Here is a 22,366-nt window from a genome sequence, read left to right as displayed (position 1 = left end):
CAGTTTCAGAGTTGAATCTGAATTTGGATTTTCATATTCTCTTCTCCACATAATGAACATGTCCTTCACGGTGGTGACAAAGCCTTCAGCACGTTCAATTGCTTCTGCTACAATTTTGCTGTCAGTTTCTTCAGAAAAACTCTCAATTTTTATAAAATCAAAAGTCTTTTAATTTTGTAAAAGTTTAGAAAGTCGTGATTAAATTAACTCTTTTGATTTTTTTAATTTTGATTATTTTTTCTTTCTCTTTTGATGTTTGAATTATTTTTGACAAAATTATTCTCTTCTCTTTTTTCTGATTGTTCTTTTGCCTTTTCTTTTGTCACACTTTTTACTCATGACTTGCTCTTTTTGTCTTAGCTCTTTTTTCTTATTTTTCTTTTGCCTTTTCTTTTATCACATCTTTCACTCATGACTTGCTTTCTTTTCTTCTTTTCATTTTTCTCTTCGCGACAACCAATTAATAATCTTTAAAATCTGTGTTGAATATGTTCATCTTTAATTTTTGAATAGAGAATCCTTCATCTGAAGCTCCCTATGATGCTTAGGTAGCTACCTCCTAGATAAGGGAAGCCCCTTCTTCTTTATGTTTTACTATTACCATTTAACTCTTAATCTTTTAATAGATATAATTAATTGTATGACATTGTGGCCTTTCATTTACCACAACAAAGCATCAGCTCATTATTTGGCACTTTCATGTGATAGAAGAAATAAAATGGCTTTTCATTTTCTTTAAAAATTAATTTTTTCTTTAAAACATTTATATTCCTTTGCCACTAAAGGAAATATTTTTTTTTTGGTCCAAAAATGTAGAATCACTCAAGGAATTATTTTAAAAATTATTTGGACAATCCCTGACAAACTAAAAAAATCAAGAATGTTCATAATTTTTATAATATAAAATGATATATTATGCTTCTTTATAATTATAATAATTATAAACTTGATCATAGTAGTTTATTGGAAAAAATTTTTGCTGTAAAAAGCGAGTAACCCCAAGTGGTCAGAGTTAACATCTTATGGATTTTTATCTAGCTGTAAAGACTTCCACCTTTCTCTTGATAAGTAATGGTGGTAGACTTTGATGGTGCCAAAATTAACTTATAGTACTTTCTATCATTTTTTATGTTTATCAGAATATAATTCCATGTTTACTCTTCTTCGTAAAGGGGAAATATTGCTTATATTGTATGAGAACTACACTCTCTTTAAAATTCTGGCTTGACGGTGTAAATAGTTATTAAATATTATTTTGGAATGTATTGGCTTTTCTATTCAGGTCGTAGCTTCCTGGTATGTCTTTGGTTTTAAGATTTTGTCTCTTTAAGGAATATGTCTTATGTTTTCAATGGTATATTGGCTTTTGGTTTTTATGGAGTGGCTGGCTGCATGGTTATGTCTTTATCTTTTGTGGATTTACTTATTGTGAAAATATTTTTTTTATAAAAATTCTCTTATTAAAAATTTAAAAGAGAATCATTTTTTCTATTATAAATTGTATTTTGAAATAAAAATAGGATAAAATTGTTTGTCATCTAGCAAAAATCTGTTTTGCATCCAAGTTTTTAACATCTTTTTATAAAACATCTTTTACTTCTTTATAATATACTTTTATAAAAAACTTTAGGAAAATAACAATAAAGTCTCTTCAAAATGTATAAATGATAATTTAGTCCTTCAAAATATTATAATTTTTCTAAAGTTTTCAGGAAATTTTATGTCATTAATGAATTTATATAAATTATCAAATTGCTTTTATTGAAAATAAATGATTCATAACTTTCTTTCTTATATTCGCAATAATGCAATAATAAATCACAACTTTACATATTAAATTCCTCATTTATTTTTTATTGTTGTGAATATAAGAAAAAAGTTATAAATTATTTATTTTCAATAAGGGCAACCTGGTAATTTAAATAAATTCATTAATGATAGAAAAGTTTGTAGAAACTTCAGAGAAATTATAACATTTCAAAAGATTCAATTATCATTTATATATTTTTGATGGATTTTATTGTCATTTGCCTAAAAAATTTTGATTCATCAAATCGTCTTGAAATTTTGAAACACACAAAATGATAGATAAAACTTCTTTTTAAATGGTGGAATCTAACTATCTTTTTTTTTTTTGTGTTATCTCCATTTAATTATTTTAGGATTCCTCTATATCCTATTTCTGATGCATCTATCTCCACTATCTTAAAAGATGTCAGATTTGCTATCCCTAAATAAGATAGACTTTTGACTTGTTGTTTTACTTGTTTTACTATTTATGTCATTTTATTTGTCTATTCTAAAAGGTTTTTCTACAAATTCTACCACTCTACTAACTAGCGTTATCCTTTCTTAATATGTTTTATCCCTGCAAATTTTTCTCTAGTCTAGAGCAATTTCATTTCCTTAGTTGAGACTGCTAGATCGTTAGCTTTTATTATTTCATAAAAATAATTAAGATGTTTAAAATATTCTTCAATTGAATTGGAAAACACTAAACATAATCAATATAAGCTATTATGGATTAAATATGTGATTCATTATCCTGTTGAAATTGTGAGGGTGCATATTTTATAAAAAGCATTAATCCAAAAGACATTATATTCTATTCCCAAAGTCCAAAAGCAATTGTAAAAGCTATTTATATATATATATATATATATACACACACATATCTTTCTACTGTTTATATCAAGTAATATCTTGATTTCATATCAAATTTTAAAAATATTGAGGCATTAGTTAATCTCTATATTAAATTCTTTTTATTAGGAATAGGATATCTAATATATCTTAAAATTTTGTTTGATGGCTTATAATTTATAACTAATTTTAGAACACTTCTTTTTATTTTTGCGCTGTTTTGGACATAAAAAGCTAAACAACTCCATAGAGATTTACTCGACTTTACTAATTTCTTTTCAAATAATTGTTTAATTTTTGTTTTACAATATTCTAACAATTTTTGATTCATTTGCATAGGTCTAGCTTTTATTAGTATTTTTTTTCATTAAAAAAATTTTATAAGGTGATTCTACTATGTATCTTTTTCTATTCCAAAAAGCATTTGGGTGTTATGTACAAACATCTCCTTCAATTTTTTTTTTTTACTCCCTTCATTAAAAAATATAAAGTATTTTTTGAGAAATTAAATGTTCAAAAATATAAGGCAGTTTTAACATTTTGAAGTGTAATTATTACTTTTTTCAAAAGTATCCCTATTGATAATAACTTTATATTTATTGTAGAGTATTTAATAGTGATAAATATAAAAAATAGGGTTAGTTTGAAAGTAGGTAACTATTTTATTGGGAATGAGATTCAATTAAAATGTCTTACATTTTTTAACAAATAGAGTATATCATTTATTTTATTTTTTACTTTTAAATTTTTTATTTGTTCTTCAATTCTTTTATAGTGTATTTCTTTACTAAGAAAGTTTACTTGTTTCTGTTTTTTATTTATAGTATTTTTTCTAAATATATAATCTTGTTTTAACATTCTTATTTTCTAATTATTTGAGGTTTTACTCATTCAAAAATTATCTTTTTCCCTACTATCTTTATGATTATTCCTCTGTAATCCACTTTAAATTGGGACACTTGTTTTAAAAAAGGTGTGCAGGTTTGCTTAGAGTTTTGGTTAATATGAAAATATTTTTAAAAGATATCCCTTGATTACATATATGGGTGTTTGTCAATTTATATTGTATATCTAATTTAAAATAATTGTTAGTTGTTCCTGTTCTTTCAAAAGTTTTTTCATAATATTTGATTGGAATTAATACTTCTTGTATACAATTCATATTTGCCCAGAATCTATTAGAGCTATTATATTTCTTGATAATTCTCTATTTATTATCAAACTAACTTGACAATATCATTATCTATAAATTATTTGTGATATTGTATTCAAGTATCTTTATTGATCTATTTCAATCAAGATGTTATCTATTTCATTTTATGTTTCTTTTTTTATATTTTATTCTGTTTTTATTTTACTAGTTTTTAATTAGGCTTTTATTTGTAATAATTTTAATTCTCCTTGAATTTCATTTTCTTTTAATTCTTTTTTCTATTGTTTTAGTTGTTTTAACTCTTTTATTTCTTGTTTTATTTGTTTTATCTCCTACTGTAATTCTTTTGTTCCTACTGGAGTAACATTTTCTATTGAAAAATCTTTTTCTATGACATTTATTATATTTTTATTTTTTTTAGATTTAACATTTCTCATTTTTTATGTATTTTTGTTTGCTTTATTTTTATCTCTTATATTTTATTTTCCCAAGTTAATTGTTTTTACTTGTTCTGCAAACGTAGCTTCCTATTTAAATATTGACTTCATGGGATCTATTTTCTATTAAAGAGGCTTTATTTACTTATTTATTTTCTAATTTATTTTCTATTCTATCTAATTATTGTATGTAAAGATATATTTGTATAGTTATTTTGCTATACAATTTTTTGTAATTCTTTATTTTCTTGAGGATTTATTATCTTTAAAGGTGATGCTATTATTCCATTTTCTCCTATATTAGTTGTTATTTCTTCCAATGACGGGTGTGTTGCTGTAACATATATATTATTTCTACGCATTCAGTTTCGAGTCCTGGCTGTGATAACATTTATCGAAGGGTGATTATTTTCTGTAAAAAGATTAAATATTTCATTATTATAAGTATATATTTCTAAATTTTTTTCTCTTTCTCATATTTCTAAATTTTTTTCTCTTTCTTCTTTTGGAAAGTATTTAAAAAATTAATTTCTTTTATCTCTATTTTTTTTCGTAACATAAATTCTTTTCTTAATATTTCTTTGTTTAATTCAAAATCTTCTCTTTTTATAGCCATTAAAGAATTTCTTATAGATTGATAATCTGTAGATGGTTGAAATTTTCTAATTATTTCTGATTGTGTCTCTAATTTTATATTTTTTTTTCAGAATTTTCATCTTTAATTCTGGATGGTTCTGATTGATATATTGGTTGTGGAATTTTGGGATTAAAACCTAATCCCATTAATTTATATCTTATACTATAATTGTTTGTAGATTGTCATGGAATTACTATAGCTATTTGATCTCTTATTCTGCAGGAGGTTGACCTACTTAGTATTCCATAGGTCATGTCTCCTTCAAAAGTTTTTATTATTTCTTTCAATTTTTCTCATTCCAGTGAGGTTGGTTTTGCTAGTTTTAGAAAGGTCTAACTAGTGGGTAATTAAATTTTAATATGTCTAATTTTTTTTTTTTGTATTATGACTGAAGTTTTGGAGTGATCTCTTATTTCTATTAGCATTGATTCTCCTTTAAGAGTTTCTTTTATGGCTTTAAAGTTTTGATGTGTTTTCTGAATTTTAAACATAATCTTGTATTGTGAAACCATATATGTGACTCCTTTTTTCCAAGAGTCTTGGCTACCTATTTCTATAACTAAGACTTCTCTACAATTTTTGTCTTTTAATCCTGTAATATAATTTGAGAAACAATCAAAATAAATTGGTCATTCAAATAAATTTGATTGTATTATTCCTACGGGAGATTTTTGAAAATCTTTTTTCTTTTACCTCTTTAGCATATAAATATGGGTTCATCTAAATCTAACCTAAAATTAAGCTTTACTATAAACTGTATTCTTCCTATAAGTATCCAATTATATTTTTCTTTATATTTAATTACTATTTCTTTTGAGATTATATAAATAGATTGTTTTTCTTTCTTTATTCCTATTTCTATAGTTTGAGTTACATAAGAAAAATCAAAAGATGTTTTCTTACAAACTTATACTTCCTTAAAAGTTGGCATTGATCAATTTGTTAATATGTTTTATAAATTGACTGTTGTTATTTTGTTTCTTCATAAATTTGACTATCTCTAATTTCTTCTTTAAGTGCACTATTCATATTTGATTGTAAGCTAAGACTTTTTGAACTCATTTTATTTTCCTTTCTGGATTGATTTAGATCTTAGAATCTTACTAAACTAGCTCATTTATCTATTTCTATATGTTTTATTTTCTATTATTCTTTTTCTTTCTAAGCTTAACGGAAACACCACTACTCAATCTAACGGATTTATACATTGTTGAGTTCGGACTCATAGACTTACCAACGTTTTCACTAGAAAAAATTTAAATATCATAAAATAAAAATAGTTTAAACAGATCAACCAGTAAATGCAAAATCAATGAGGCTTTGATACCAAAACAAGAAGCAAATCAAATCAGAGTATATAAAAGTTAAAACAAATAATAAATATGAACATATGACTTTTATATATATTAAACAAGGTGTAGGTATAGAGCACTTACAATGATGGCTAGGAAAGAGTGAAAGCTGAAGAGGAAAGGGGAATATTATAAGTGGAGAGATTTACAAGGAGGGAGAGAGAGAGTCAAAAAAATTCAATATCTGTAAAGCCAATAGTCTTCTTATTTTATAGAAGGTCGAAAAGATCATGGTTGAGTTTTCTCTTTTGGTTAACCTTGATTATTTTTTCTCTTTCTTTGAATGATTGAATTTTTTTTGACAAGATTCCATTCTTGTCTCTGCTTTTTATTTTTCTTCCACTCGTGTTTACTTTTTCTTTCTCTTTCTTGTTTTTGTCACGTATTTCTCTCACTCTCTCACACACACAAGCATATATGTAAAACAACCAAATATAAGAGATGAAAACCAGCAAACATGAAAATAGGAAGAAATATTTATTCACCAATCTCCAATTTCAACGAACTCCTTTTTCCTTATCTGAGGATCTCTTCCCACGCGCCACCCTCGAAGGTTTTTTGGAGGCAAAAGTATGAATTTCCCGCCTGCTGGAGGGAGGAGAACAGGAAACCAAACTAAATTTGGAGCTGACGGATCAGATTGCCAGATTTTGTTTTATAAGCAAAACAGCGTAAGGAGGCAGTAGAAGAAAATGTTCGCGGAGAGAATTTCATCAAAACGTGGAGAAAAAAGTTTAAATTCTTGCTAAAAAAACCTATCCATATTTTTAGGTTTAAAAAAAAAAAAAAAGCATCTGCATTTGATGCCAACCACATTTAATAAAAAAAAATTACTTGTAAATAATAACAAATGTGAATCGTTTAAAATTTGACAGATAGAGAGTGAAGAATAACATGAAAACAACCCAATTCCATGTCACACCTAGCAAAGATTCATGTACTCAAATCATTTCATTAATCAAATTTCTTGAATGGTGATGTTTGATAACAGAGTGTCAACTGTCAAGATATTGCGCGGAGGCAGTTACTTCTATCTATCAATGCCCTTCGCCATTAAGAAACAAACACAACTACGGTGATGAATTTCCAGGCAAATTTACAAAGAATACATCTTTCACACAAAAACACCATTGCTTTTGCCCCACCCCTGACCCCTGGTTCAACTGAGTGATTGAATCAAATTACAACTTCCCTTCCCTAAATTAGTCAATCCTCCAAGAGAATACACAAAGCTGGGGTAGACTTCACACATCATCCATGTGATGATCGTTGTCATTGTCACCTTCATAATATTCATCATCACGCTGGATTTGCTTGTCTTGAGTGTGCTCTGAAATGAGAGAATCGTCAATTACGTTTAAAAAAAAAAAAAAAAAGTCTACAACCTAAAATGGTTCAGTGCAACGAAAGGAAAAAAGAATGTGAATGTCCAGAAGTGATATGTTAATGCACGAAAATGGGCAATAGAAGCAGAATTTTCTTTACTTACGATCAATGCGCTCATCAGGGTTTTGCTCATCTTCATCGTAATCAGGAATGTAGAAGTCCGGAGGGACCTGTGACCCGCAATGCGTTGGTCAATTTTTGATGGAAAAACTTACAAATTATGCATTCTCATTTATCAACTTACGGGTTAAAGTTGGTTCTTTATCACGATATTAATAATTAATAAATACATTAAATTCAAAATGTGCGTAATCAGACTTCAAGTGCTCGCAATATATTCTCTGCTCTCCCATATCAAATCATTTTCTATTTATAACAAGCTAAATGGCACCTCAAACACCCTGCCATGATCGAAAACGAGTAGTATCAGTATGTTTAGAAAAGCCAAGATATGACCCACAACCATAATAACAGTTTCATTCCATAGAAGTTGCGGGTACTGGGAGCATTTCTAGTTCAGGAACACACTCACCTCCTGCATTTGCACACTAGGAGCATGTTGGATGTAACGGAGATTTTCCAAGACTTGCATTTTGATGGTGCTAAGATATGATTTACTATTTAAATTCTCCTGATCAATTTAAAATAAGAAAAGTGGTAAGAGGCCTGGCATGTATTGTATATTTGTATAGACATTTCATGGCACAGTACAAGGTTCAGACTAAATCATAGTAACGTGTATTTGGTCATATCAAGATTAATTGGAACTGCCAACTCTAACGGATCATGGCCTTTCAATCAAATTATATAATAGAGAAGATCCAGACATAAACTAGAAGTCAACATTACACAAGATAATTGACAAAGTACATACTATGTGCCCATTTGGAATCTTCAAGGAAAATTCTGGAGCAAAATATTTGATGTAATCATTCTCAGGGATCTCTGCAAGACAGATCAAACAGGCATACAATGTTAATCTCTTGAAACACAGAAGGATCAAACAAAATTTAAGGCCAAATTGCACATTACGCTTCAATTTAGTCATTGCCAATTAACCCAAACAAATTTAAAACATTTGGCAAATAACAAATTTATGACTCATAACTAGAACATTTTAGGAAAACTACGAGAAATTTTACCAAACTGTATTTTAGATTCTACTTGACTATTAAATCAATAGATCTTTTCTCATTTTCCCCTCCCTTTTTCATTACATGATAAATGGTGATCGGGAGGATCATTGAACTTGTTGAAAGTTCAAGTGGCTTAATTGCCAACATTGAAATCGCAAGGGACATTTGCGATAGAAGGAAATTTGAAGAGGGTTATCTTAGAACTTTTTTTTAAAGCCTTGGCATTTTATGTCAGCTTTCTTTAAATTGCCAGTTCTATTTATTACAGAAGAGATGCATGCAATAAGAAAAGTTTGCAGTCTTGTAGATTGCATTTTCTGCATAAACCTGCAAACACAAGAAAGCAAATTTAGTGCACGGATACGATTCCATAGGAAACTGTCCATATCCACCTTCCAATTGGTAGGAAGAAGGAAAGGGGAAAACTGACTAGGACCTAGGAGCAGAGGGAGCTTTTTGATAATAAAGTCATTTCACATCAACCATGCTTTAAAGGTCAATGCTAACTAAAGCTCGCTTAATGTACCATTTGGAAGCTCTGTATCTAGAAGAACTCCAGTTTCAACAGTCCAACACCGAGCTACATTCTCTTTTGTGTATCCCCCGCCTCCAGTGACCTGTCATAGAATATTTAAGTAAATCTGATACTTCACAGGCGAATAAAGGCCAAGGATAAGGTTATATAAACCTACCAGCAAGGGCAAATTGAACTTCCTTACAAATTTAACACATTCAGCATGACCTATTAAAAAAAACCAAAAGATAATCTTCAAATAAAGCTGAACCATCACTAATAAAAGTTGGGTAACGATTATGAAAGAGAGGGAACATATTACACACACACACACACACACACTTTAAATCAGTACAAGAGATATACTAGGAGATAAGCACCATCAATGGAAAGATTGAAGCAACCCAGACGGTCTCCAGCAAGTGAATCTGCCCCACATTGGAGAACTATCACACCAGGTTGATATATTTCGACAACCTTAGAAATAATCTACATAAAATTTTAAACAGAAAGGTTCACACTAGGCAGCATCAACCCAAAAGATAACTATGATATTAGGTGGCTCCAGAGTCAAACTTACAGTCTTAAAAAGCCGATTGAAGCTAGGATCATCTATTCCGTCTTTAAGGGGGACATTAATGGCATAAAACTTGCCCTCTTTTTCTCCTATTTCCTTCAATGCAGTAAAATCCGTTTATATCATTCCAATCTATAGAGTAGTAGGAATGATTCAAAGAATGAAGAAAAATTCAACTATATCAATTAATAATAAGATCCAGACAGTACTGACATGTTACACCAGACTACCAAAAGTCTAGAAACAGGAAAGTAAAAGAAATCACCTTGACATCACCAGTTCCTGGAAAGAACATGTCTCCATACTTGTGAAAACTAACAGTCATCACCCTGTCATGGCAAACTTTACCGTTTAAAGCAATTGAGAAGTCCATGAGACGTATGGTATGGCAAAATTATCTTATCAGCATCCATCAGAAAAGAAGTTCCATCTACTGACTTAAAAACATTTCATTTCTGATATGACAAGCATAGCCTACAATTGAAAAGCTGGAACCAAGGTAATATAAAAATTCAATATGATTAAACCATGTTAGAACGATCTATTTGGCACCACAATTTGATTTACAGTAAACTCAGTAAGGAAAACGTTGTTACATACCTACAGTCTACAAATAAGCAAAGTGTATTATGATATTAAAACTTCCCTAGCTATAATTTGTATCACGATACCAAAACAGCAGCTAAGTGGCAAAACTTAGTGACTTCCTAGAACTTCAACCGTTGAATATTTTAGAGGGAAAGGATTCCTGCCTATTTTAAGAGTAAGGGAACTTAGTTGCTTAATGCCGATGTTGTCTTTACAATTAGAACATCAGTGAATACAATCATATTGAAAATTTTATAACTCTCATACAGCTCCAGACTATACAGGAAATTTTTACCTATCAGTGAAGTAGAAGGCTTCTTCTACTCCATCACCATGGTGGACATCTATATCAATATATAAAACACGAGCATGATATTTAAGAAGCTCCAAGATTCCTAAAACCAAGTCATTGATGTAACAAAATCCAGATGCCTCGCATTTCTTGGCATGGTGCAGTCCACCAGCCCAATTTATAGCAATGTCACAGAGTTGATTGTTTAATCGACGTGCAGCATCTGGAGGTGGATATTAGTCAGTATGTATGACAAATTGACAACAAGGCATGACCAAACTGTAAGAGAATCCCATCACAGACAAATTACCTATGGTTCCACCGGCATAGATTTGACAAATTCAAATAAGTTGTCAAATACAGGGCAGTCTTCTCCAAGATTATCTGGCAGAGATGAAAACAATACAGAGGAACTTTAACAAAGCATGAAATTGAAGTTACACAGCACAAAACTCACTTTTCGTGCATTCCCTGGTGTTCCTTCTCCCTCTCTAAATTATATTTCTCTTTCTGATGTAAAGAAAATGTGCATGGCAAGAAAACTTTCAACGTTTCTTACTTAACAGATAATTAAATTTTTAAAGCATATATCAACAAGAGTCATTCAAAAGAGAAAGATGGGAATACATTTTGCCAATTCATTCGAGAACAGGTGCTGAGTGTCAGGTGTAATCCTGTGCAAAAACTCAACATAATCAGCTGAATGAAACTGGGCAAGCTCAACAGGATAAGCCTTGTGCGGACGCTGCATCACGCAAAATAAATTAACAAGAATAAAATTATTGGTGTGATGACGGGCTAAATTGGATAAAGCACAAACATGAGGGGAAAGAAAAATGTAATGCCAATTAATATGACTAACATAAATTTCCATCTTCTTATGAAGCTCGTATGAGAGGACAAGATGATGGGTCATGCAAAGACGGTGAGGCTTCATTGGATGGTTTGGCCCAAAGTAAACGCTTCCCACGTCACCTGGAATATCAAGTTTCATGCAAGTATTCCAGATCAAAACATACACAGGAACGTGGTATAGTAAGTATGGGCAACAATGCATACACAACTCATCACAGAATGTCAGCACTAGTAATGTTAAATTCATCACTGTATGCAATCAAATTGAGTACTAGTGATATGAAACATACACAACTCTGAAATTCCCCAAGTTTAAAATACAGAAAAATAAATTTGCCAAGGCAAACTGTATTAGATGTTTATCTGAGTAAACATTTACATATATGCTCTATATAATTCCATATTAACCGTTCTCTTGTCCAATGATAATATTTTTCCAGAAAATAAACCAATACAAGAACCACGATATTAGAATTAGGGTTTCAATAAGCATAAATGAGCTGAACTGGGGCTAGAAAATCATATAATCGAGAGGAACAAGAAGTTGAGCGACTTCGACTCCTAGAGATATAATTCAGCGGAAAATTGATTGTTTATTATTTATGGGTGTTATGAGTATAGAACCAACGAAGCAAAGAGAAATACGCACCATCGTAGAAGTAAGAGATCCTGTCCTTGGAGCGCATTGTCACCAAAAGTGTACAAGTTATTGCAGGGATATCGAAGAAGCATACGTCTATGATACCGGCAACGCCATGGCCGGTCACCTCAGAACTGTGCTGCCCCAAGTCCACACCGTTATCGTCTGCTGGTAATTCGCTGATTTCAATTCCGCAGTGCCACAGCGACGATCTTGCAAGTTGCGGGGAAAGAAAGAAGAAAGAAGAAAGAAGAAAGAAGAGAAAGAAAAGAAAAGAGATTGGGGAAATGACAGTTAGGGACCCTAATGACAATAAGGACAACAGAGACATTAAATTATTGAAATAAAAGCTCAAAGTCTTTATTTATAATCGCATAGATGTAAATACCCAGTTAAAAAATACTCCTTCCGTCTTACACTATGAAACATTTTTTAAAAAAATTTTTATCTCAAAATATAAAATATTTTAAATAAATTAAAATTTATTAAGTGTATCAATTTTAATATCATCATTTTTTTTTATAATTAAGTTTTATCTTTTTTTAATATATCAAATTATGAATATTTTTAAAAGTTTATATTTTTATTTTAAAAAGATAAAGTTATTAAATATATTAATGAGATTTATTGATATAAAAAATTAATCTAAAAGTGTTTTAAAATTTAAAACGAACAAAATATATTAATTATTTAAGATCATTTGTAATATTAATTAAGAATTACAAAATTTAGTAGGGTATCATTTTTTACAGTAAATATATAAATAAATCATTTAAAAATTAAGTAAATATATTAAAATTATTTATAATATTAGTTAGGATATATAAAAGTAAGTTGTGAATTGTAAGCCAATTATTTATGATTTTTTACTCTCAATATATAGATAAATTATCTAAAAAATTTACTAAATACACTTAAATTTATTTATAATGTTCATTAAGAATTTAAAAAAATCAATGATAAATGCAAACCAATTACTTATTATTTTTTATTATGTTTAAAAAATTAATAAAAAATAATTTAAAATTTTATAACATCAGCTAAAAATTTATTAAAATTTATTATAAATCTTAAGTCAATCAATAAAATATAATTATTATAAATAAAGATTATGACATGTTATTAAGATTTTAATAATTTAATGTTTGTAATTATTTTTAATATTTTTATAAGGTTTTTAATTGTTATTGTTTCGAAGAAATAAGGGATTGGCTCGATTTCTCTCTCTCTCGTTTGGGGCGGAGGAGGGACGCAGCGTCGTTTGCAGTACAAACGGGGCCTGGGCCAGTTGCTTCGTTTTCACAAATGCGCATTTTAATTATTTGGTATTGTAAAAACTAAAGAAAAATTTAGATTTTATTTAAATTTCTTGAGTATAGCATAGAGAGTTAGAGACGTTCAAAAAAAAAATTTAAGAGAAGCCAATGACCAACACATGTATTTATGTATTTAAATATAATATAATGTTTAAATTAATGATAATAAAAATAAATATAATTTAGCATAAATATTTTAAAAAAGTGTGGTGACAACGGCATAACACTTGGAATTAGTTTTTCTGTTCATTCTTAGGATAAAATTTGGACCATCCATATTTTATTGGGATAGTCCAAATCTTATCTCAAGGATGAGCATAAGGTGCTCATCTTAAAATGAGAATGGAAATCTATTCCCATAACATCTTGGGTATTACTATTGACCACTAAGTCATGCTTCATCTCATTGCTTACAACCTTTACCATTTAGATTTTGTATTCATATTTACTTTTCATTTACTAGTTAATATTCTACTTAGTTTTCTAGCTATAATTATTTGCACCAATTATTTAAAAATCAAACTGAATCAGACAGTTATATTAGCCAAACCGTCAGTCAGTCTAGCTAACGACTTGATCAAGTTGAAAAAATCGTTTGGGGAGCTAGATTAGATCAAGCCACTTTGGATCATCAATCAAATCAAAAATTGAGAATAAACTGAGGAATTGAATTCAGTTTTTAAAAATTGAATTGTTAAAAAAATACCCTTTTTCTTTTTATTTTTTTATCAAGTTTTTTTAGAAAATAATTAATTTTTTTTTATTTAATATTATGTTATATCATGTAACTTATTAAGTCATGATAAATTTAAAATATTTAATTTTATTTTTAAGTCAAGTGGTAATTTTATATTTAGATTATTATATACATATAAAATATTTATTTTAATGTATGTTACCATTCAATCATTAATTTAACCGATTGAATTATATGAATTATAAGTTATTAGCCTTTTCAATTTAATATTCGGTTGGATTCTAAAAATATTAATTTACACATTAATTTGTTTCCCACATCCCCATATGAGCCGCTCCCTCATCCCGAAACACATTGCCCTTTATCCTCTCTTCGATAGCTGAGGAAGTTACTTGAAATAATTCAGAGATAAGTTAAGATTTCATTTAAAGAAAGTTATTCTTGTTTTGCTTAGAATTATTTTGTCTAGGTCTGGGGGTATACTAATCCATTTTTTGTATACACTCTCTAATCCTTCAGTAACATGTAATTTCTACGGTCCTTCATATAAATATTGACTTCTAGAGATCCTTCAATATAACTTGCTCGTTTTATAATCTCCGTCCAGTGAACGATTCTGAACAAGTAAAAAACCGTCCTTCTCCATTTTCTCCTCCCAAATCGACAGCACAACAGGTGTTCAGAGAAGTCCGTTGCCTCCATTAATTCAAGTAAGCTTCTTTTCGTGTTTGTCGCTGCAGTGCCTGAGCTCCATTAATATGCAGTTTCCGGATCTCTTCACTCTTGTTTTTCATTTTTTCCTGTTAACCAAGAAAAATATCTCATGTCTTGTCTTCCATCGGTGATCCGGCCATATCGTCAGCCACTTTAAGTTCTGATTTTCATCGATTTCATTTTCTTGATATCGTCAGCTCAATTCTGTTGTTTAATTTGCCTAATTTTTCGAAGCTGACCTTCCCTGGGATCGATCATGGTCTATTCTTCTGGGCATTATGAATTGGCCGTACGTGCATCTTTTGCGTAAACCTGATTATTTATGATGCCAAGATTAACACACACATTCATACAAAATTTTGCAATTCATAATGGCTCATATGACATATATTCTATGCACTGAAAAGCAGTAAATTAATTTTTAATGGAAGATTTAATTTACGCAAATTATGGTTGGATAAGATTTGGGATTTCTTGGTTAATTTGGACATATATTTCTATCTCTCTCTTTTATGTGTACACTCCATTCAGACTGAGTTTTGCAAGAGTCCAGGCTTTAATTCTTTTCTAAGCGTGGTTGTCTTTGTCAGTACTCACCTTACTGTGGTACAAATTTGATTGCATGTTTCATTTCCATGCCATGTTTTCTCTGTGCTCTGAGTTTTTCACCGTTATTAATGGTGATGCGATGCAGGATGTCAGAATTACCCTTCAGACCAAGAGAGAAGCTTATTGAGAAGCAAAAATATTTCCAGGGTATCCATAAATACACACACCTGAAAGCACCAAATGATAAGATCACATCTGTGGCAATACCACTTGCCTTGGCAGCTTCTTCAATCTTCCTGATTGTGAGTTATCTCTGTTTGAAATCGTAGTTCATCGCCTGGTCTTCATAGTTCTTTTGTCAAATTAAATCCAGCTCATCTTGGAAGTTAGAAATATATCTTGCTTATATATATTGTTATGTGTCATGATACGCTTCTGTTTATTCAGGGAAGAGGGATCTATAATATGTCCCATGGAATAGGGAAGAAAGAATGACGTGGCAGTTCTTTTGAGCGAGATGAAACCTACTCGGATCGGTTTTGTATGTTTGTTTCCATTAATAAATTTGCTCAGTAGTTGCAAAACTTTATGGTCGCTGGTGGAAGTTGAAGTTGAGAGCTTTAAGGAAATTTGTTATTTCCTCCAATTTGCTTTGATGTATGCAATTTATTTTAAAAATTACTCAGTTTTGAAGGAAATTCTAGGTGTCCATGGTCACTTGCAAAACTGTGGTTAGACATTATCACAAATTCAAATCTCAGATAGGACAATTTCTCTTGGTTACCATATACCAGCATACAGATAGTCAACTGAGATTTGTGATCAAACTTGGTGGCATATATATTATTGGCCACGGATTCCATTGCTGTTTTTTTTATTTTTTTTCCCTCTCACAAGTTACCAAAAGGAAGTCGCACGGACAGGAGAGGGAAAGAAGAGAATCAAGAGGGATAAAGAGGAAGGAACAAAAGAGGAAAAAAAGTTTTAAAAATTGAACCAATCATTTAATCTGTTTCAAAGGTTAATAATCAAAATTATAGTCAAATTATGGTTAAACTAGTTATCAACAAAGTATTTTATTAAATCAGTTATGACACTAGTTTAATGGTTCAACTAGTTAGAATGATTCAATTTTCAATTTATATTGTTGGCTTTTGAATTAGACAAAAAATGAGATTGCTTGAAAAGACTAGAATGTCCATCAATGGAAGCTAGAGGCAGAGGGCAATAATGGTCAACAGCAAACAATGGCAATGACAGACAATGCTGGAAGTAAGGTACTTAAAATCAAATTAATCATTGAATTGATCAAATTACATTAATTCGAAGATCAATAGTTGACATTTTAATTGAATCGTGGTTGGACCAAACATAAATAAAACATTTTATTGAACTAATTAATAATTCATCAATTTAACAAGCGGAGTTAACCTAATTTTAATACTATATGTGCTGGTGGGTGCAAATTAATGGTAGCTGAAGTTCAAGGGCCGGAGAAGCGAAAAGAAAAAAGAGAAGGGCACTTTAATATCTTTTAGTAAAGATTGTATTTGTGTTGCTATATGTTATCATAACTTTGAATGTAAAGAGGATTATAAAATTTGAAGCAATGGAGTTAATTTTATAATGTAAGGCCGATCATCACGTAAAAATGCAGCCAAATGCATTCAGCGTTGGTATATATAATTACTCATTTCAACAGTGATTAAATTCTTGATGAGAGATATGCCTCTCAAATAGAGGTGCTTGCAAATTGCCGACTGAATTAATATGGACCAAAGACTCTTGAGATACCAGAATGAACGAAAAAATTGCATTAATTCTCGATCCATCCAAACAAACAGGTCTTTGTGTTTACATGTTGTTACAATAAGTGGTGGGCTCGACACAAGATATATATACACCATGTTGATGGAACATCACTTCGCCGTTTCATCGACACGTTATTCACGTTTGGCAACCTTTTAAAACTGATAATAAATAACCATTCTGTGTCGTTGCCTCTTGCGAGTTCCCAGGTATTCAATGAACTCCACCTATTATAATATATATATATATATATAGATTTACAATAAAATGCAATTATGCTTTTTATTAACTTGAAGTGGGATTTTAATAGAATGTGGGTGTCTCGTGTGGTGGAACTAAGAATACAAGTAAGCCTGACCCTCCTTATAGGCTTAACCTTTAAGGACCTGAGTCCTAAAGCTTGATTTTTTATTTTGAGCTCTATTTTTAAGCTTGGCCCATATGTAAAGGGCTCAGGACTGAGCCTGCAAGCCCTTTTAAAAAATAAAAAAATTAAAATTAAATTAAAAATTAATTAAAATATTATGAAATTAAAAAAAATCAAGATCCTCATAATTTTTTAGAAATTAAACAACACACATTTAGAGGTTTAGTAATAAAATTTAAATCTTAGTTGAAACATAATTTATTTTTTATAAATTCACAAACATAATAATTATAGAAAAATAAAAAATGTCAAAAAATTTATATTATACCTTGATATTATTAAATTTATATTAAATTAATTTTAGAATAAATTAAAATTAATAATAATATAATGCGTGTAGGATCAGATGAGTAGATCATTGGTTTCAAACACATATACACCAAAAATAATAATAATAATAATAATAATAAAATAATAATAATAATAATAATAATAATAATAATAATAATAATATAACAGGGTTTGAAAGGCCGCCCGAGTCCGAGTCTTTTTTTAGAGGACTTATCAAGGCCAAGCTCTCATGCCTGATTACTTTAAAAAATTTATTTTTAAAGCTCAAACTTTTATTTAAACAGGGCCTCCAGGCTCGGCCCTTATTCTCAACTCTATCGTGTGGGCTAGTGATCATGTCTAATATTTTGAGTGGTGTAAAATAATATATTTGTTATACATGATTTGATTTTGTTGAGCTCATATATACTCTCAATTGCAATCAATTCAAATTAATAATGATTCCGAGCGAGAATTTAAAAAGAAAAATGGTGTGGTCGCATTAATTAATTGGTTGGATTTGTAAAAATTTGCCAAGGATGGGAAAGAACATATGTAAAGGGCTCAGGACTGAGCCTGCAAGCCCTTTTTAAAAAATAAAAAAATTAAAATTAAATTAAAAATTAATTAAAATATTATGAAATTAAAAAAAATCAAGATCCTCATAATTTTTTAGAAATTAAACAATACACATTTAGAGGTTTAGTAATAAAATTTAAATCTTAGTTGAAACATAATTTATTTTTTATAAATTCACAAACATAATAATTATAGAAAAATAACAAATGTCAAAAAATTTATATATACCTTGATATTTATTAAATTATATTAAATTAATTTTAGAATAAATTAAAATTATAATAATATAATGCGTGAGGATCAGGCTGAGAGTAGATCATGGTTTCCAACACATATTACACCAAATATCATAATAATAATAATAATAATAATAATAATACTAATAATAATATATAATACTATAACAGGGTTTGAAAGGCCGCCCGAGTCCGAGTCTTTTTTTAGAGGACTTAAAGGCCAAGCTCTCATGCTGATTACTTTAAAAAAATTTATTTTTTAAAGCTCAAACTTTTTATTTAAACAGGGCCTCCAGGCTCGGCCCTTATTCTCAACTCTATCGTGTGGGCTAGTGATCATGTCTAATATTTTGAGTGGTTGTAAAATAATATATTTTTAAATGATTTGATTTGTTGTTGAGCTCATATATACTCTCAATTGCAATCAATTCAAATTAATAATGATTCCGAGCGAGAATTTAAAAGAAAAATTGTTTGTGTTCGCGTTAATTAATTGGTTGGATTTGTAAAAATTTGCCAAGAATGGGAAAGAACATATATCCCTCGGGCTTGCAGTGTGAAAATATTGACTCTAAATTAGTTATTCTAAATTGAAAACAGTCCAGTGCATTTCGCAAAAACACACCCTATTGCAGTGTGAAAGATGGTCTCACGTGCCTTAACGGCGGTCATTATAGTACGAGAATGAAGCTTTTATATGTAAGTAACACGGTTTACTGTTAACTTTATTTTATTACACTATGATACCAGTTTCATACACATCCCCGTTCTTTGTGTGTGTATCATATGGTCAAAGGTTTATACATGTTTTTTAGATCAAAAAAATTATCCTGGTTAATTCATTAAGTTTGTGGTCCTTACCCCTATCTTGTCAGTCTATAGCATTTGCCCTTGTTTTCCACTGAATAAATGACTATCTAGATGCATTCAAGCATGCAAATGTAGCTCGTCCTTCTTCTCACTACCATGTGGCTCTGGTTAATTAGTATCCATACGCGGCCTAGATATGATTTTTTTTCCCCCAATCATGAAATTGACTGTCGCAGATCCTTCTCTCTCTGTGTGTGTATATATCCCTGCCTCTTCTACGGTTCTACCGAACTAGCTGCCATTGAAAATTTAATACAACGCTCCTTTTTGACTTCTCGTTAATTGGTCTTCCGATCGTCATGGATTTTGAAAATGATCATGTCCAAGCTCAGCACAAAACCCTAGTTCTCCTACGTCGCAAATTGCATCTCGCAAAAGAAAGCGGGGAGAAAGAAGTTTCAGGAGACTCGACACCCGCTGTTTCGTGGTGTCCGGAGACGCAACGGCGACCGCTGGGTTTGTGAAGTCCGGGAACCGAACAAGAAGTCCAGGATTTGGCTGGGCACTTACCGTGATCAGAAATGGCGGCTAGGGCACATGAGTGGCTGCCCTAGCTCTCCGAGGCAGCTCGGCGACACTGAATTTCCCCAATCTGGCTCAGCTTCTTCGGCTGCCACCTCATCCTCGGCCCCAAGACATCAGAACGGCTGCGGCTGAAGCCGCCCTACGCTTCAAACCACCCGCCTCTTCTTCCTTAAGGTCGTCCCCCTCCCCAAACGATTCCCAGCAGAGGATGAAGAAAAGAGCAATGACAAGTTGTTCTTCGATGAGGAGGCATTGTATAATATGCCGAGTCTGTTAGATCATATGGCTGAGGGTTTGCTTCTCAGCCCTCCCTCTATGTTGCAGGCAAGGCCTTGGGTTTAGCTTTGGACGATGACTTACTTGTCAAATAGGACTGACCTTATGGCCAGACGACTAAAAGGCTCAAAATTTATCATATGCTCTATGTTAAAATAAATAAGATCAGTTACACAATAAGAACAGAAAGAGGTGGGGGGGATTCGAATGCCTCTTGTACTGTCATGGTTAATTTTTTGGTTATTTGCCAGTAGCAGTTACAGTCCGAGAGTTGCACGTTTTGATTAATCGGGCCAAGGAAAGGTTGTAACTAATATTGCTGTTCATGATGAAAACAAAGATGACTAGGAGTGAGCAACTGATGAGCAAGGCAGTTAGTTGAAAAGTTTTGTCCCGTTATACGTGGAATAAATTAGCTATAATTTTTACTATGCAATTATATATTAAATATCATAAGGCTCTCGTGAATCACGTGACCACTTATTAGTGATTGACATATGAGAGATTGGTGGTCTTGACAACGACGCCTCGCTTCATTTGGAGGTGACTGGCTGTTTCTAGTAATAGCGCAGTGGCCCCTCAGACAAGCAGTAGTAATTACTCGATCGTAATTTATGTCTGGTATGTACGTGTATGTATATATATCCTCTCATTGCGACTACTAATAAAGAATTATATTGATGCATGCATTTGACATGCATTATTTTCGTTAACAAAAGAAAAGAAAGATAACAAGATGCATTATTGCCAAAAAATTAAGGTTGCAGATTAATCTCAATCCAGTAGTCTAATTTTTTTTTTTTTTTGACACTAAACACACACACACACTATGTATCTGTTTGGGTGACCTTCAAAAGTACATACAAATTATATTTGAAATGTGCTTTTGTCAAATTTAATAAACAGTTGGATCATCTGAATATATTTTTGTCAGACATAAACTGAAATCTAAATATCACGTACCAGTACCGCTTACAGACACAACAGCTGGCGTTCCAAAATCATCCTGCTACGCCATTGATCATCATCAGCGTGATCAGCAACTAGGTTTGTTTCTCTGGGAATCCAATATTTCATTTGAATTGGAAATTATTCCATGATTAAAAGGATGTTTTCCACTATTAGATAGGATCTGCATTAACCAGCCGTCACACAAGTTGATTTGAATGATAGCTTATGATTTGAGAGGAGTGTTATCTGACATCGAGATCATTGATCACTGCAACTCTGATAGCTTATAGCTTCCTCCATCGCTCGAGCTTCAGCTTCCAGGGGAGAATTAGCTAGCTTCACAGATCTTGCTATTACCCAAAGCAGCCACCCCGGCTAGTTCGTCTCTTACCTCATATAACTGATTTCTGGATTAGTTAAAAGAGCGCAGTCTGTATTGATTTTAATTTACTATGCTGAATTAATGTAGGTGGAAACCACTTGGCATTAACTTTTCCTGGAGAAGAAGAAGAATCCAGCAGTCTAATTAGTTCTGTGTTTCGTGATGTTTGTTGTGTTCAAGAATCTTGTTTGGTTTTATTTTTAAAAACAGTTTTTTTTTGTTTTTAAAAACAAACAAAATTAGAAATTCATTTAGATAACTCTTTTAATTTAATTGTTTTCAAAACTAATCTTTTTTTTTTGTTTTTAAAAACAAAAAATTGATACATGTTAAAGTTATTTTCATTTCATTTTTTCATTTTCAAAATATGTTGCATTTGATTATTAAAATTATTGTCACATTGACCAGTTATTATTATAAGCCACTGCTATTATCCACCAGTGACTACTACTATTGGCCAATTTTTAATTATAAAACTGATTTTTAAATTAACACAATCAATAGATTTTATTTTATTTTGTTTTCAGTGCGTACAGTTTTAAAAAAGAAAAAGAA

The 22,366-nt window shown here is 30.7% G+C and overlaps 2 protein-coding genes across 2 annotated transcripts; one reads left to right on the top strand and one right to left on the bottom strand.

Annotated features, from left to right (window-relative positions):
* Positions 1–7,160: 7,160 nt before the first annotated feature.
* LOC129312597 (histone deacetylase 9-like) lies at positions 7,161–12,445 on the bottom strand. The gene is given in 15 exon segments (XM_054955260.1): positions 7,161–7,552; positions 7,712–7,778; positions 8,141–8,239; positions 8,483–8,553; positions 9,271–9,361; positions 9,437–9,486; positions 9,639–9,747; positions 9,839–9,931; positions 10,101–10,164; positions 10,719–10,938; positions 11,026–11,055; positions 11,058–11,099; positions 11,343–11,460; positions 11,578–11,690; positions 12,220–12,445. Coding segments are annotated over 15 exon segments (1,290 nt in total). The 5' UTR covers positions 12,257–12,445; the 3' UTR covers positions 7,161–7,466.
* A 2,262-nt stretch (positions 12,446–14,707) lies between these two features.
* LOC129312460 (uncharacterized) lies at positions 14,708–16,358 on the top strand. Its single transcript, XM_054955094.1, has 3 exons — positions 14,708–14,933; positions 15,632–15,788; positions 15,934–16,358. The coding sequence occupies exons 2-3, from the start codon at positions 15,633–15,635 to the stop codon at positions 15,979–15,981; spliced, it is 204 nt and encodes a 67-aa protein (XP_054811069.1). The 5' UTR covers positions 14,708–14,933; position 15,632; the 3' UTR covers positions 15,982–16,358.
* The last annotated feature ends 6,008 nt before the right edge of the window (positions 16,359–22,366 follow it).

The sequence above is a fragment of the Prosopis cineraria genome, unplaced genomic scaffold, assembly GCF_029017545.1.
Source record: "Prosopis cineraria cultivar Desert tree isolate PC_DT_omini unplaced genomic scaffold, ASM2901754v1 PC6, whole genome shotgun sequence".
NCBI classification, from domain to species: Eukaryota; Viridiplantae; Streptophyta; class Magnoliopsida; order Fabales; family Fabaceae; genus Prosopis; species Prosopis cineraria.
The sequence above is the reverse complement of the archived record's forward strand: the minus strand, read 5'-3'. Positions and strand labels throughout refer to the sequence as shown.